The 18,427-nt window shown below is 28.8% G+C and overlaps 1 protein-coding gene across 1 annotated transcript; it reads left to right on the top strand.

Annotated features, from left to right (window-relative positions):
* The first annotated feature begins 206 nt into the window (after window positions 1-206).
* LOC129285224 (polyol transporter 5-like) lies at window positions 207-2,217 on the top strand. Its single transcript, XM_054920814.1, has 3 exons — window positions 207-465; window positions 555-901; window positions 1,004-2,217. Exons 1-3 carry the CDS (start codon window positions 327-329, stop codon window positions 2,084-2,086), a joined length of 1,569 nt encoding a protein of 522 aa, XP_054776789.1. The 5' UTR covers window positions 207-326; the 3' UTR covers window positions 2,087-2,217.
* Window positions 2,218-18,427: the final 16,210 nt, after the last annotated feature.

Below are 18,427 nucleotides of genomic sequence, written 5' to 3'. Positions count from 1 at the left end.
ATATTAATATTAATTAATTTTTATTATTCAATAATTATTAATAAGAAATTATATGTCATATGTAATGAATTATATATTTCTGTGTTTTTTTTTTATGTAGGACTATAGGGTCAAGTGGCCTGGTGTGAAGTGGGGACAGAGAGTTAAGATAAGGAGATCACAAACTCTATATAAGCACTCGCCCCTCATGGTCTCATTCACACCATTCTATGTCCTCCTTCACGGACACTTATTCCCAAACACACATTTCTTCCCGCACTCTCATGCGCTTCCTCTTTCCCTCTGTATTTCATTCCTTGTTTGAGTAATTTCAACTGCTGATTAACATGGCAGCTGAATTAGAAACAGCCCAGAAAAGTTCAAGTAGTATAGCAGATTTTGATCCTCAAAAGAAGCCATCCAGGAATAAGTATGCCTTCGCTTGTGCTATTTTGGCCTCCATGACTTCCATCTTGCTTGGTTACGGTCAGTCATCTCTTTCTTCCCATACTTCCACACTTTTTTTCATAATTGCTATTTTAATTAATGTTTATTATTATTACATGCACCAACAGATATTGGTGTCATGAGCGGAGCTATTATATACATTAAGAGAGACCTCAAAATCACGGATGTCCAAGTGGAAATCCTGGTAGGGATCATCAACCTCTACTCCCTCATTGGATCTTGCCTCGCCGGAAGAACCTCCGACTGGATTGGCCGCCGTTACACCATCGTCCTCGCCGGAGCAATCTTCTTCGTCGGCGCTCTTCTCATGGGCTTCTCCACAAACTATGCCTTTCTCATGTTCGGCCGTTTCATTGCCGGCATTGGCATCGGCTACGCCCTCATGATCGCCCCCGTCTACACCGCTGAAGTCTCTCCCGCCTCGTCTCGCGGCTTCCTCACTTCCTTACCTGAGGTCCCTCACTTTCTCATCAAACAACGCCGATATATATTAATCTTGTACAGTTACAAGACCAGAATCTGATCCAATGCCATTTTATCATGCGTTATATTTCAGGTTTTCATCAACGCTGGGATTCTGTTTGGATACATTTCTAACTACGCATTTTCAAAGCTAGCACTTCGGCTTGGCTGGCGGCTCATGCTCGGTATCGGCGCCATTCCTTCGGTCTTGCTCGCAGTCGGAGTGTTAGCCATGCCGGAGTCGCCCCGATGGCTTGTGATGAGGGGTCGGCTCGGCGAAGCTCGCCGAGTCCTTAACAAAACTTCAGATTCTCTGGAAGAGGCTCAGCTGAGGCTGGCCGACATTAAGGAAGCGGCTGGGATCCCCGAGAGCTGCAACGACGATATCGTTCAGGTGAGCAAGCAAAGCAAAGGCGAGGGTGTATGGAAAGAGATGTTCATTTATCCTACACCCGCGGTCCGTCATATTGTAATCGCTGCCCTCGGCATCCACTTCTTCCAACAAGCGTCCGGCATAGACGCCGTCGTTTTGTACAGTCCCACAATCTTCCGAAAGGCTGGGATAGACTCAGACACGGAAGAGCTTCTCGCAACCGTAGCCGTTGGATTCACAAAGACAGTCTCCATCTTGGTCGCCACGTTCTTGTTGGATCGGGTCGGGCGACGCCCGTTGTTACTGAGCAGTGTTGCGGGTATGGTGCTTTCACTTGTTACTCTCGCGACATGCCTTACGATCATCGATCATTCAGATACCAAAGTAATGTGGGCCGTTGGATTGAGCATCGCCACGGTGATATCGTACGTGGCAACTTTCTCGATCGGAGCCGGTCCGATCACTTGGGTTTATAGCACGGAGATCTTTCCGTTGAGGCTACGCGCTCAAGGTGCGTCTATGGGAGTCGTGGTTAATAGAGTGACGAGTGGCGTGATCTCAATGACTTTTCTATCCTTATCGAACAGCATAACCATCGGTGGGGCCTTCTTTTTGTTTGGAGGAGTCGCGTTCGCCGGATGGATCTTCTTCTATACTCTGCTCCCAGAAACACAGGGTAAAACCCTTGAGGAAATGGAAGGGTCTTTTGGTAAATTCAGCTCAAGATCCAACAATGCTCGAGGGGTTACTGGTGGCAAAGATGGTAACGGCCACATCCAACTACAAAACAATGATTGTACCTAGATATGATGCGTGAAGTATTTTAATTAACTTGCAAGAGATGCAGTGTTGCACTTTTGTATGTCTTTCTTCTTTAGAGTAGATGTCCTATGTAGTAGTAAATCTCGTAATGGGAAAAAAAAATCAAATATTTACCCATTAGTAATTAAAAAAAGAAATATATATATATATATATATATAAATATATATATATATATATATAATTCTGCTCAAACTCCCTAAAAAACATCAAAATGTATTACCTTTTCACACACACATGCTCAAACTCCATAAAAGTGCGTATTTGAGCTAGGAAAATTACACATAAAGACTTACCAAAATTAGGAATAACCATTGAGAATCGTAAAATTTTGAAATTGAATTTAAGTAACAAGATCATTTTTTGCAATTTATAAATTATTATTATGACTAAAATATTTATAAAAGTAAGTGTCTAAATGTACATTTCAAATAATGGTGTTTTATTCAAAGCATTTTTTTTAAAATTGCAAAAAAAAAAAGACCACAATCCTCAAATTCAATTTCAATATTGTGTGGTCTTTAATGGTTATTAGGGAAAGTTGCTATAAAAAAACTCACTATCAAATTAATTGTTAAAAAGGAGTTGGGAATTTTTGAAGAATAAGGTTCTTTGTTATTATTAATTGTTGAGGGCTAAATGACATAAATACTATTCCTTAACAAAAAAAAAGCAAAAGTAGAGTAAAGTTCTTCACTATCAATATTTCACATGAGGTCATTTGCTATCAATATATCACTAGGTCCTTTGCTATTAATAATTTCATATCAACACTTAATATAGGCTCTTTTAGTGTCAATATGTCAAAGAAGGTCATATGTAGGGGCCTTTAATTATATATAATAATTCTTCTACTATATGTATTTGAACTTTCATTGTATACAAGAAAACTTTTGATATTCTAAAAACTGGCCTTTAATCCCCCGTGCAACTAATTATATGATTTTAATGTTAGTCAACAAAATTAACTTTCACAAACCTTAACATCATCCACATTCTAGAAAAATAACAAACTTGTTATAAGGAGAACTTATGGAATTACATGTAAAGTAAAACATTTTTAAAAACAATTAAAAACAAAACATATACCAAACTAAATTCCTAAATATCTCTCTATAAATAACATTTGTTGTGATACATGTTCCATGAGGCAATGGAATGTTCAAGCCTTCCTTGCTCTTAACTCTTGATAATGCAACATATAATTGACCATGTGTGAAAATTGGCTTTGGTTGATATAACCCAACATTATGCAATGATTGCCCTTGACTTTTATTGATTGTCATTGCAAATGAAACAATAATTGAGAATTGCCTTCTTTGCATTCAAAAAGGCCATCTACTTTTAGAAGAATTTATATCTATCTTGTGAATTAACACTTTCTCATTTTGCTTTGAACCATTTAAAGTTATGGCTTCTATTACATTTCTTCTAACATGAGTGGTTCTCAATCTTGTACTACACAAACCAAAGGCTTGGTCTATATTACAAAACAACATGATAGGGGTCCCAACCTTCAAGTGGAGCTTATGAATAGGTAATCCAGAGCAAGTGATTGTGTTAAGAAACTCAATACTATACAAATCATCAAATGAATCACTGTCTTCAATTGACTTGCAAATTGAATCAAAACTCAAGAACTCAACATAATCACTAGGAAGTAATGAACACATGTAACAATTAACTTGATTAACTATTTCAATAGTTGGAGCGAGAATTGCTCTATCATTTTAGACTTAGAGGCAAAGGCCTTCGATCATATGCAGCGATTCTTTCAGTTATGAATATTTTTGAAAACATATGCAATATCTCTTCCTCAATATATGACTAACTTTCAATGAAATGCAAATTTTGTCCGTATATTTAAATAACATTTTTGTATATTTGAATATCACTTATTAATTTTCCTTATGGATACTTTTGGACATACATGCAACCTTTCTTCCATGATATGTGACTAGTCTTCAACAAAATGCAATTCTTCCATCTATTCGACTATAATTTTTGCATGTCCGAATATCTCTTGTTAAAATCCCTTATGGATACCTTTGTATGCATATGTGATTTTTTTCCCACAACATGTGACTGATTTTCAACAAAAAGCAATTTTTTTCCATATATTAAAAATTATTTTTGCATATTTGAATATCCATTGTTAAAATTCCTTATAGATACCTTTGTATGTATATGTGATTTTTTTTTATATGCGACTGATCTTCAATAAAATATAATTTCTTTCATATACTCAACTATCACTTATGTATATTTAAATAAATGAAGCTAATTTGCTATTCCTTGAAGGGTTCTTGCATATTGTGAAAGAATGATTGCATATGATTGAAGATATTTGTATATGATCCTAAAATATAACACTAAGTATGATTTTTTTAGAATATTCAAAATACATATTTGAATATTGCTTAGAACTTCAGGTTAGAATATTGCACCAATATTGTGTTTTCAGAATATCACAAATGCATTTTCAAATATGCCTTAGAACTTGGTTAGAATATTGCACAAATATTGTGTTTTTAGAATATTAAAAATGTATATTCAAATATGGTTTAAAAATTAGGGTTAGAATATTGTACCAATATTATATTTTCAGGATATCACAAATATATAGTTAAATATGATTTAAAAGTTTGGGTTAAAATATTGCACCAACATTATGCTTTCACAATATCACAAATGCATATTTAAATATGATTTAAAACTTAGGGTTAGAATTTTGCACCAACATTATGTTTTAGGATATCACAAATGTATATTCGAATATGGCTTAGAATTTAGGTTTAAAATGCTACACAAATATTGTGTTTTTAAAATATCACAGATGCATATTCAGAATATGATTTAGAAGTTACAGCTAGAATATTGCACTAATGTTGTATTTCCAATGAAGCTACTCTATTCTCTTTCTACATTACATTACATAACAACAAGCCTCTTTACTATTTTTTTTATCTACTCTACTCTCTTTCTCTCCTTCCTTGTAACTTCTTCATCTATACAGCTGGTCTTCATCCACATCACTGGAACTTAGTTTCTGAGAGTCCCAGACAAAATATGAATTTCCTTTAAATTCTCTTTATTGTTAGATTTAGTTTTCGAACAACCATCCTAAATAAAAGAATTTCCACCAAAGCTGCAACAATGTTAAGCAGACATATTATGAGATTCCAAAGACCCTCACAACCTTCCATGCATTATTCATGAACAAAAAAACACAATAAAGGTCATGCTCATACTAGCTCCATTCACCGTGGTCACCAAATGACAAATTCAAAAATACAGTAATGCTAGGATTGAATTCTCATTGAAGAAGAAATAGACATTGCAAGTACGGTTTACAACTAATATACAAATTTTGAAATCACAATACTACTCTATCTAATTGGTTCAAACTTAAAAAAGGATTTGAAAGAGTCATCCTAACAATTAAAGTAGAAATAATTGGTAAACAAAAAATGGGAACCCAATAGTCATAAAGCTATATACTAATATTGAATGATTATCTAATAAAGAAAGGGGCTAGAACAATCACACCATCAATATTTTAGGCAATGAAAAGATTAGGATTTCGTCATCTTAAATATGCACTTTCCATCATATTTTCTATCATAATTTCCTCAGAAGATTGGCTGCCTTGTGAGGAAAATAGCATTGAACACAATACAACTATGAATTACAAAAAATATGGTAGAACTACCCTAATACCATCATCATATTTTGTCAACAGCTAAAGAAATCAAAAGGCATTGACTATATTGAATAATTTACAGTGGTATATATGGCTTATTAGTTATTATCATTTCTCTAGTAGTTTGAACATTTCAGTTAGACCATCCTAGTTAGACCAAAAATGGAGCTAAAATGAACATAAAATAGATTAGCAACTTAAACATGGTAAAAGTACCAAGTTTTAGTAATTGATGCTACCATAGATAAATCAAATATTACCTAGTCTAACAAAATTTGATAACCTTCATTAGAGAATCATCTTCTTTCGAGACAAAAAGAAAATTTTACAGAATAGGCAAAATGTATAGAATTTATATAAGAATTACTTTTGTGTCATCCTTAGTGTATCCACCACCTCTTTATAAAAGCCCTATAGAAGCACCCACAATTGAAAGGGCCAAAATTGAGGGAGGAGGAAATTGGTGCAAGATGAGAATGATGCTTAAGGCTTCACAAGGCATCAAAATGAGTCTTCATTAGATGCGGTGGCAATGTGAAGAAAACATTCAAGGTGGTGTGGAGCACTGTGATTCTGATTGATTTATTGAGACTGAAGAAAAGTCCCTAAGGTTGAACTTTCTTCACTCTATCTTCCACTATCTTTAAAATCAAGATCTCACCTTTCTCTCCTTTATTGTCACCACTGTTGAAATCATGACCACCCATCATTGATATCGAAATCACGAAGCTACGGCTGAATGATGAGGAGGGAGAGCCAGGCGAAAGAGAATTTGGTCAAGGGCATTTAGGTCTTTTATTCGTTTCACTTATTGACACTACATGACTTGATTCCTTCCTCAGATTCTAAGTCCTTATGAGCAATAAATATTGTGGTGAAGTTTTTTTAAGCAATTTTTCCTAGTTATTATTACCAATGATTTTCACAGTTTAAATTTCCACTTTTCTCTTTCTTGCGTGCCAGTTAAAAGGGACGCACATTTCATAAGTGATAGCGGCATACATGTAGCTAATTATTGAAGAAGATAAAATATAGACAATAGCTATATTGCTTTGTTTGGTTGTCATTTTTCCTTCTCCTCTTTAATAAGACAAGAAATAATGTGTGGCTCAAGAGAAAATGGTCCATGCATGGCCAAAATCAATTTGATTTTCTTGCAAGGAAGTTAAATGAAAATTGACCTTACATTCATCTTCCTTTTTCATGAACATCAACCATTGTCCTTTCCTTAGATAATAGTCCTCTTTAATCAAGAACAGAAATCATGTTAAAAATAATTCAATGTCGTTGAAGTTTCATTAATCCTGTTAATAACAAGAAAAAACAGATAATTAACTACAATTATTTGTCATAGATGTTCCTGGGTCTAAAAGATGTGGAGGCTCCAGAATCTGAGATCAATGTTACCACCAAGTAGGATAGCAACCACTTCACTGGAGTCACACATCAGCACACACACTCTCAAAACCCTGTGTCCTCTGCCATAGTAATCGTCCAACCAAGAAGCCCACTCTTCCAAGTTCCTCCCTACTTTGCTACTGAGATTCCACTTGAACCAAGCCTTAGGCCTAAGTACTCAGCACCAACATCATGGGTTCAAATTTAAGAGAGAAACCTCAAATTATCAAATTACTTTGTGTAGATTATATTTATAAAGTCTCACTTTTGAGTTTTGAGTAGAGTTGTTACTAAGAGACCCAACTTTTATAAGCTTGACTGTTAAGGGTGCAAGTCCATAAACCCTCTCACCTTAAAATTCGCACTTTTCTTAAATCCAGCCCATCTTATTAACAAGGCTCAGTACCAAGCCTGAGTATCTACATTACTTTTTTTAATTAAAATCTTCAATTATATTAATACATATATAAAATGTCAAGTATTTCAATTAAATATCAAAAATATAAATATTCTTTAGTCCTTTTTACAATCAATTTTCATTTAAAAATAAAACATTGGATCCTTTAGAGCAAGATTTATTTGGAGGAGGTGGTTTTATTTCAAAAAATCTCACTAATTTCATCTTCATCATCTAGAATAAATATTTAAAAAATTATGTTATTCTCATATATTAATTGTAACCTTTAAATAAATTGTATAAATAAAATTACAAACAAAAATTAAGTGATAAAGTTTAAAAGTCCTTTCATACCAAAATCTCCTATCTTTTCATCATAACCCCTCAAAAAATAGGGGGTCCAAAAAGATAGTTTGTTAGACTTAATTTTTATTGACAGCTCTATTTTGATGAAAGATGAGTGCATTCTTAAACCATGTTATGCATCAAACTTTCCTTGATGCATCAAACTTACCTTGAAGGTTATACTTATAAACCTTTGATTTATTACTTGCCATAATTAATATTTTTTTAAAAAAAATTGAATAAGGAACACGATCAATGAATTATTTGCACACAAGGAACAAAATTTTAAAAGGTCCATCAAATAAATATTAATATGTAACATAATTAAAATATTAAGAATTCTATGTTATTCAGATTTTTTTTTAAAAAAAAAAAGTCAAATGCCAGAGTAAGCAAGTGAGTTGAAGAGACTCGAGAGACGAGCAAGCTAAAAAGTAAACATAGAACTTGGTGACACAATGGGTGGGCTTTCAAAGACAAGCCCAAATAAAATAAGTACCTTTTATTTTATGTGAGAGCCGGCGTCGAACTTGGGGATCAAATCTAATGAAGAGAATCCAAATTCAAAAGGGTAATGTCTTGTAAGGTTTTGTTTTTTTAATTCCATTACTCTGCTACCATGTGAAACCTAGATTATTATTACATCCCATTCAGATTAATTCAAACTCTCATTATGTGAGATTATTATTACAAATAATGGTTTCATAGGTTTCATAAATTTATTCAAGACTAAAATGAAGAAAACCCTCCTGAATTTTTGAGATTGTTATCCCTTTACCTTTCAACATATAAAATTAACTCCCATGACCTATGATTATATTTCTTAAAACTCCCTGCCATTAGGTAACTGTTATTTTATTGACATAGTTATTACTATGTCATATTAGTGCAACACAGATAACACGTGACATAAGGAGGAAAAAATGTTTTTATTATTTTTTTAACACAATTTAGATAGGGGTAAAATTGTAATTTCAATTTTTTAAAACACACATGATTATGCTTTCATTTTTTAGTTGAGTGACATTGTTTTTATTATTCACAGGGCAATACAATTTAACATAAAAATTATAATTTTATTATTCCTTATAAACTAAATCAGCCTTTTTATATTAAATAAATAAAAAAATCTAAAAGCTTCCATTGATAACAGTCATATAAATTTTATTATATGCTTTGTCTGTCTCCTTCATACTCTTATTTGTTTGTAACTCTTTTTTTTTTTCACTTGAATGAAGTTTTCAATACTTATTAAAAAAAATACGTTGCTCGTATGTTACAAATGGAATGCGTATAGCTTTTGAAAAAAAGATATATTTTTTTGCTATTATTTTTTCTATCAATTTTATTAAAAACAACTTGTAAAATATCATAGTTTTTTTGTATTAAAGGATAAATTTTTTATTTATATGATTTTTATTAATGACAGCTTTTAGGCATTTTTCTTTTCATTCATTTAATATAAAAAATTATTTTAATTGATAAAGAATAATAAAATTATAATTGTTCTCTTAAGTTGTGTAAGTTGCGAACAATAACAACAATGTCACTCGAACTAAAAAATGAAAGTATCATGATGTATGTTAAAAGTAAAAATTATAATTTTTTCCTTCCTTAAATTATGTTAAAAATAATGAAAATATTTTTTTATGTTATGTGCCATGTGTATTGTATTAATTTGACATAAAAATAACTATATTAATAAGATAATTAATAATTCATTAATGATAGGGGATTTTAAAAAATAAAATTAAAAATTAAGAGAATTAATTTTAAATGTTTAAAGGTGATGAGAGGTCATATACAATTGTTTTAAAGTTTAGAAGATTTTATATGCTTTAACCTTTATTTAATAATACTAAATATTTTAACATACTTGAACTTAAGACTCTAAGATAAACTGATTTAATTTCCTGTACTTGGTTGAATCAAACTACCGAGCAATGTCTTATAAGTTTATTTTCGCTTTCATGTAGCATTAATACACTACTTGCTTTTTTTTTTTCTTCATAAAAACCCCTACAATATTACTTTAATAAGCTAGGTTAATTAGGGCAAGATGAATTTTTCATAACTATTTAAGTCCCATGTAATTGCCAAAGTTCTCAAGTAAACTACCAAATTTTTGCCAATGTAAAAATCTAATATATGATGTATCTTCTCAAGAAAATGAAAGGATTTTTCTTTTATTTATGTTTTTTGATAAACGTATCCCATGTCTAATCATATTACGTCATATTTGAGCATCCCCCAAAAAAAAAGGTTGCTCAAAACTAAAACAAAAAAAATAGAGTTAGGAATATGAGTTTGTTCAAATAATTAATCATAAGGGTCAAATTGAATTGAAAAAAAAATATTCAAATAAAATTAGCTTTTTTCTTTTATTTTTTGTTTTTTTTACTTTTTTCCTGAACCATACAACCCATAAATCATATGAGTTAATCCTAATGGATCAGAATTGATATGTTTAACCTATATTATTTTTTAAAAATTAAAAAAAATGAAAAATTTGTCACCAAAGAAGGGCATAAGTCATATGATGCATGACTTACTTAAATAAATTAATATTTTAACATATTTAGAATGAATCATGAAAAAAAAATCATATTGGAACTAATCATTTAGGTATATTTTTTCAATTTATAAAAAAATAAATCAAAAAAATAAATAAATCGACAAGTTAGCTTATTTAACTCACCAATATTTAAGGGTCGGGTTGGATTAAAATTTTTTGACTCATGTAAAAATAAATTAAATTCAATCTAACTTATATTTCCACCAATATAAATATGCCAACTCATACGGTTGGCTTTGGCCTATATTTCTTCTAGCCCCAAAAAATTAAAAAGCCTGAAAATTTTATTATATCATTTTATTTGCGTAGATGGTGTCGATGTGGCAAGTATGGAGTAGGTAAAAGATACTGTTCCAAGTCAAAGAAACAATTGATAATTAATTAAAACGCTAAAATTCAAGACTGGTGACGAACATTAAACGTTTGTGGAAGCAATAATCCATGGCAGAAAAGTCTTCCATTTGTTCTGCATTATTCTGTCTAATTTCATTGTGAAAAGAAAAAAGAAAATTAATATGTTAGAAGATGAGAAATGATAATGAGCTAATTTGTTTTGTAAACGGTGGCGTGCGAGTGAGACTCTTTGAAGTTAATTAACCAATTGGTTTTACATTTCAGCATTTCATATGTGACTAGTAGCACCCTGACTGCAACATAAATTAATATTTTTCATGAGGGAAAATTTTCAAAAGTTTCGGTGATCGTACTATTGTCATGTGATCATTCATCAGTGAATATGTTAACACGTTTACTGTTTTATACTGATTCTATTTATAATGTAAGAAAAATAAAATAAAAACTAGTCATTTATAAAACACTTATCAATTTTTAATATTTTTTAATATTTTTTTATTAAATATTTTAAATAAAAATATTAATAATGTTAAATTTTAAAATAAAGTTAATAAAATTTAAAGTTTTTATAAAACATGTTAAAATTAATTTATAAATAAGATTAGAGGGAGTATCTATGTTTAACGTTTAATATTTTTTTAACTTTTTATCAAATACTCACTCCGTTCAAAAATGTAAGGCATTTTTAACTGAATTTTACCATCTAATAAAATAGTTACTTATTTTCCAACTAACCTTATCTTTCAATATTTACCCCTATTAAACACTCTGCAATAAATATAAAGTTATTATCAATATAGGCACTTTTAAAAAAAAAAAGCAATGATTACACCTCGAAAGATTAAAAATGCTTCATATTTTTTAATATTTAACTTTTCAAAAAATGTCTTACATTTTTGAACGGAGAGTATATATATTTAACAACATAATTTTTCTCTCCAACATTCAATGGAGGATAATAAAAAAATTTTTTAATGAAAATTTAACGAGATAATTTATAAGTAAGATAAAAAAATATTTTTTTCTTAATCTTATAATCAAGATCAAAGAGAGCAGCACCGATGAAACCAGGTGCAAATAATGAGCATCACCTGTTCTAAAATAAATATAACTGCATAATTGCATCCGGAATCGCTATCAAGATAGTATGAGACAAATTAAGGCGTGTTACCGACCTGACACATTCCCTGATTCTTGATTAATTAACCCAACACACATAATTAAGCCGAGAAGACGATGTCACGAGTGTTGAAAACTTGGGTCATCTTGTCAAGATGTACACTTCTAGCCACTTCATTCGATAAAATAATTAATGAAAAGAAAACATTGACATGCTAGTGAATGATCTTTCGCAATTATTGACTCGGTGGTGAGGTTAGACGCAAATGATGGCGTCTTGGTTCTAAGCTTAATTAAATAATGAATGGTTAAGTAATTAATGACCAAGAAAAGAGATCATCGATCGTTAGTCTTAACTTTGGATCTGAAATCAGCAGTTCTGTTTTTTCAAGCCGTGTTGTTTAATTTCCGGGGCTTGATGAGACTTCGCACGGCGACATGAAATTAAGATAGGACTGAAAGTTCTCACCCTTGAGGGTTAGCCAGTCTTGTGTATTTTTATTCAACTTTCGTTCCAAGGTTTTGAAGGTCATGTCAGGACTTCTTTAAAAAAAAAAAATGGTCACGGTATCTTGATCTATTGAATTTTGCACTCCTGTCATTCACGCCAATCTAAATTAGTTTTGTAGTTTTGGCATTTAAATCGTTTAAAATTGATATTTGTAAATGTTTTTGAAATTTACGTTTTAAAGAAGAAAGAGAAAATTTTAAATTTTATAAACAATAATAAAATTAAAAAAATGCTTAAAAAAAGGAAACTTTACTGAAATTTACATATATCAACTTTAAAGGATTTAATCCTATAGTTTTAATATTAAAAAATGATAATAAAATTCTTTTGAATTATATAAATGATATTTTAATCTTTTGAAATATCATAATTTTCCTAAAGTCTTTAAAAAAATTTTTATCATTAAGAAATTAAAGTAAATGAAAAAATTATATGTGGTTTATGATTCAAATGCGAACTTATAAATTGCTATTATATTCTTGTAATTTTAAAAAGAAAAGTTATAAATTTTATAATAAAACTTATAAATGACAATTGATATTTATAATATTTGAGAAATATCAAAATTTTAAATGCGAATTTATGAATTATTGTTGAATTTTTGTAATTTTAAAAGAAAAAGTTATGAGTTTTAGAACAAAACTCGTGAATGGTACTTGATATTTAAATTAAGAGCAGTTTAATCATTTACATTAATTTTTTAATAATAAAAAAGTCTATTAAAACCTTTAGGAGAATTATAGTATTTGGGGAGATCAAAATGTTATTTACATAATTCAAAAAAATTTTATTGTCATTTTCTATTTGATATTTGTTTTGCCTCTTCTCTCATTTTATCTTCAATATTTGTCTCTCTTTTATAATTTATATTATAGTTATTAAAAAACTCGTAAAATATCAATGACACTAATCACGGCTTTGACTTCTCTCCATTTTTCTTCCTCTCCGTTTCCTCTCCACTTCTCATCTCAATCATTAGATTCATTTTTTAATGGTTGAGATTTGATATTTTATAAAATTATTATTATATATAAAAAATAAATATAATAATAAGTTTACAAAAGATTAAATCTCAATCATTTAAAAATAAATTTAATAGTTGAGATAAGAAGTGGAGAGAAAATAGAAAGGAAAGGAAATGGAGAGAAGCCAACTCCCACTAATTACCTTATATTGATTTAAATGCATTTGCAAAATTTTCTGAGCTTATTGAAAATAGCAGACCCCCATGGATAATAAATATTATCATCCCTTATTTTAGGGAATTAATAATCTTTTTCAGTCAATAAAAACACCAGCATGAATTCTGATAGAGTCTAACATAAACTATCCATATTTTTAGTTCTTTTGTCATTCACGGTATAAAATTTAAGCGAGATCAATGTACTCCCTCCCCACATAGAAAAATATAAGATATTTTTTTAAGTTAAATGCTAAAGAAATATAAGGTATAGTTAATTGTTTAATAACTAATGATTTTTTAAGAAAATACTCTTAATAAATAAATAAATCATTTAGGCCCTTGCTTTTAAGAAAGATATTATATTAAATAAGGATGAATATAAAAAAATGATATCATAATTGATAAATTTTTTAGGATGTGTAATTAAGTTAAAAATAAGTTTTTGAAAGATTTGATATTATTGAAAATAAAAAAATAGAAGACCAATAAAGATCAAATCTAGTAGAAGGAATTAAGTTTTTATAATATGATGAATTAAGACTAAAATCCTCTGTCCATGTTTAATATTTAATTGTGTTTTTAATAGAATTGCACTTATGCTCAATAAAAAATAGAAAAAAATAAAGAACGAACGAGGAAGGGGAGGACAATAATTGGAGAAGCCATCTGAGAAGGTGCTTGTTTATTTTATTTTCTGCTGGTAAAGAAAGGGACGTAGAAGCATAAGAAAATAACAAGTGCAGCTGTGGGAAAGCATCCCACAACAAAACTTTTGGGGCACAAAACATGATAAAGTGGGTCCACTCATTGTTGACCTGAGAGCCCCTCATTTTTGACCCACCAAAATGAAGTCACCGGGAAGCAGATTCCCACCTAATCTCTTTGATCATGTTTGGTAGTTAAAAAAGAAATGAATGCAATGAATTAAAAAAATTAATAAAAATTAAATTAAATTTTTTATAATAAATATAATAAAATTTATTAATATATGTTATAAATGTGGGGAATATTATATTTTTTTATAAAATTTATAAATTATAATTCACAATTTTATAAATTAAATTAAATTATTTTTTTATAATAAGTTGAGGATTCAGACCCCAAGTCACCGTTTCACACTCGAAATAAATTATTAATACCCTCTTTTGTCATTGATATAAAACAGTTTAAAAAATTTGTTTTGTTTTAAATATAAGATGAAGTTAGCAAAGTTAATACTCTCTTCATCTTAAATTATAAAATATTATTAAATAAAATTATACATATCAATAAATTTATTAAATATATTCTATAATTTTTTTAAAAATAAAAATATAAACTTTTAAAAATTTTCTTCATTCAATATTTATTTATAAAAGAATGTTAAAGAGAAAGAATATAACAAAAAAGATAATATTAACAAAGTATTAATAATAAAATCTTATTTTTGTTAAAATATTTTATATTTTAAAATAATAAATTTTTTTAAAAGTGTCTTCTAACTTAATATGAAGAAAACATTTTTTTAATTTTACTTCTTATTTATTTTTTGTCATTTATATTTATAAATAATAATTTATCATGGTCATTAATTATAAAGAAATGTAAAATTAAAAAGTTATTTTTCTTATAATTTTAAAATTTTAACTAACAGTTCTTGATAAACGCAAAATTTATTAGCTTCATCTTATATCAAGGATAGGCATAATATATTTTTTATTAAAAATAACTGGTTTCATTAAAATCATAAAAAAATACAAGTAAAAAAAAAAAATTCCTGTACACGAACAGAGATGTGGAAACCGGAGCAGATACAAGCAAACATGTCACCGACCACATCACTAGCTTATCCCCCCCTTGCTTGTTACTGCCGCTTAATTTCTTAGTCTCGCTTATTTCTTATAAAGTAAAATTAAGATGAGTTTTTCCCCCAAAATTCATCAAGGCTAGGGCCAATGTAGATTTAATGTTTTTAATTTTCATTTTATTTTTTATTAAAATAAAAATCATAAAAAAATTAATAAATTGCTACAGTCAGATTTAATATGAAATGTCAAAATTAAATATTAATAAATTAAATTAACTATTTAAATATATTCTGAACAATTCAAATATAACAGGACATCCTATATTAATAAATGGGATATTTTTTTAAGTATTTTTAAAATGAGCACAAAATGTTTAGTCTCACATTAACAACTCCCTAAAAGTCCTAGGCATTGAGTGAAAGAGACATTTATGAGACTTGAAGACAATCATAAACAAATTAAACTCTGCAACATTAATTTGGCAAGATTGTAACATGTTCAACTAGCTTTTTGAGAAACAAATATTTTTTCTTGAATAATGTATGCTTTGTATAAGATTCTTTTAAAATATATATTTTTATAAAATCCTTAAAATATCTAAAAATTACTTACTTTTTAATGTTAAACAAGCGAGCATCTTATTAATGATAACCAAACATTCTCAATACATACATAATGTACAATATGAAAAACTTATCCGTAAGATACTTTGTTATAAAAATTTATTATAAATAATTGATATGTCGCTTATTAAAAAAAAAAATCGTAACGCAGAACTAGAAACTATTGTAACGCTTTTCTCCTCCTCTTTTTTTTTTTTTTTCACTTCCATAAATGGCTTTTCTTATCCTTAAAACCATCTAATGCACAATATAATAATTAAATATAGCTTTAATTAGTATACTTTTTATCTGTAAAATTATTATTAAAATGTTAAAGTATAAAATTAAGTTTTTGATTATTCAAATGTTCAATTATAAAAAAAGATAGATCGTTAAACTCAAATTGCTAAAAATTAATCAATTTGAATTGTTAGGATATACAATATATATGGAAATTTATTGTATTGAGATTTGTTGTCTACTAATATTTATTTGTTTGAGATTTAAAAAATAATTTATATTAATTAGATATGATTAGGATAAATATCAATATTAACATGAATAGTTTAAAAATGTTGTGGAGACAAAATAAAAATAAAGTTAAAGTATACTTTTAGTCTTATAACTTTATATAAGTTTTTAATGTGATTATTTAATTTTATAAAGTATCTTTTTAATCATTTAATTATGATATTGTTAGTTTCAAATGATTATTTTTTTGTCTCAATTATTGTTATTTTTAAAAAAATTAAACTTAATATGTCAATATTTAAAAGTTCAATATAAAAATTTATTGGGATAAAACTAATAGTGTTAGGGTTAAATAATTAAAAAGATACTTTATAAAGTTAATGGATTAAAGTAAAATATTATGTAAATTTAAAAAAAAACTAAATATATACTTTAGCCTACAAATAAATAGATGTAAGAAATCAAACCTAAATCGTGTAAATGTTAATCTTATGATTTAAAAAGAAAGAAGCAAACAAAAAAAAAAAAGGAAAGAAAGAAAGGAGAAGGGAAAAGGAGAGAATTACTTTCATGCATTCCCATCGCAAAACTCAAAATTCCCAATACTTGTGTTTATATTTGCCAAGATGTCAATGGATCTGCGTAAATCAACATTTCCACTCACAGACACAGAGAGGGACTCAGTCCGAGTCTCCATCTTATCCATTGAAGTGATAATTTGTGGTTAGTTATCAAGTCCAAGCAAGGCGAGAAAATACTGCGCCCAAAGAAACTACGCTACACGCCAGATACGTATCCAGTCGTGAAAAGCAAGTTGGACTTTTCTGATTCAAATCCTGCCGTACGTGTTCGGCAACTAATTGTGCGTCTTCAAACAGAACACGTTGGAACTCCAGTAGAAACGATACAAATGCTTCACTCCGACTCTGTGGCCACTGAAACTCTGGAATTAAGTTTAAAATGATCAATTTTGGAGTAATTAAATTCTATAAATACTTTTGTATGAATTTAATTAATACGTTGTTCATGATAAACATATAAAAACGAATTCTCTCACGTCATTCAAAATGAACTTGTATTTACTTATTTATGTTTATTATTACAATAGGATAGTTCAGTTATTTCCGGCTTTGTTTAAAAAAGGATCATAGAATAGTTCAGAATCATGACTAATATTTAAAAATTATCACCTTGACAAGCTCATGCCAACAATATTTTTTATATTCATATCTGATATCATGTTTCCCATTGAAATAAGTGGTGGCTAGAGGACTGATTTTGGTTGGAGGGGCGGACCTGCAGAGAGAGATTATCTAGTAAATAAAAATAAAGGAGTGAGTTATCAGTTGGGTCTTATTTTAGATGATAAAGTATTTGTTTTGATATATTTTAATAATTATTGTTTCTTTTTTATCATTTTGTCTCTATTAAATACAGAAGAATGATGTTACTAAATGTTTAAATATTTTATTTTTTAACACATATACTATATATTTAATAAGAGTAGTATTAAAAACTTGTTAAATTTTTATATAAAATTAAAAATTTCCCTCGATTCTTTGAAAAAAAAAATTGTTGGAGTGATTTATGCATCCTGCCATGAGTAAAACTTAAAGTATTTTAATTTTACATTTTTTAATTAAACTTTATATTAATTTTTCCAGCGAGCGCCAGATTTGGGTCTCTTTACTTTTTTACCTCTTATTTTTCTTTATTTCTCTCGTCTTTATCTTTCATTAATTTTATTATTTAAAAAAATTATTTAATAAAATAATTTAAATAATTAAAATTGAAAATTAAAAAAAATGGAGAAAAAAAAAATGAAAAGACTCGTCTCCCACCCCGCTATATAACTATCCACGCACCCGCCGTCCTCCTTC

The sequence above is a fragment of the Prosopis cineraria genome, unplaced genomic scaffold, assembly GCF_029017545.1.
Source record: "Prosopis cineraria cultivar Desert tree isolate PC_DT_omini unplaced genomic scaffold, ASM2901754v1 PC11, whole genome shotgun sequence".
Taxonomy (NCBI): Eukaryota; Viridiplantae; Streptophyta; class Magnoliopsida; order Fabales; family Fabaceae; genus Prosopis; species Prosopis cineraria.
The sequence above is the reverse complement of the archived record's forward strand: the minus strand, read 5'-3'. Positions and strand labels throughout refer to the sequence as shown.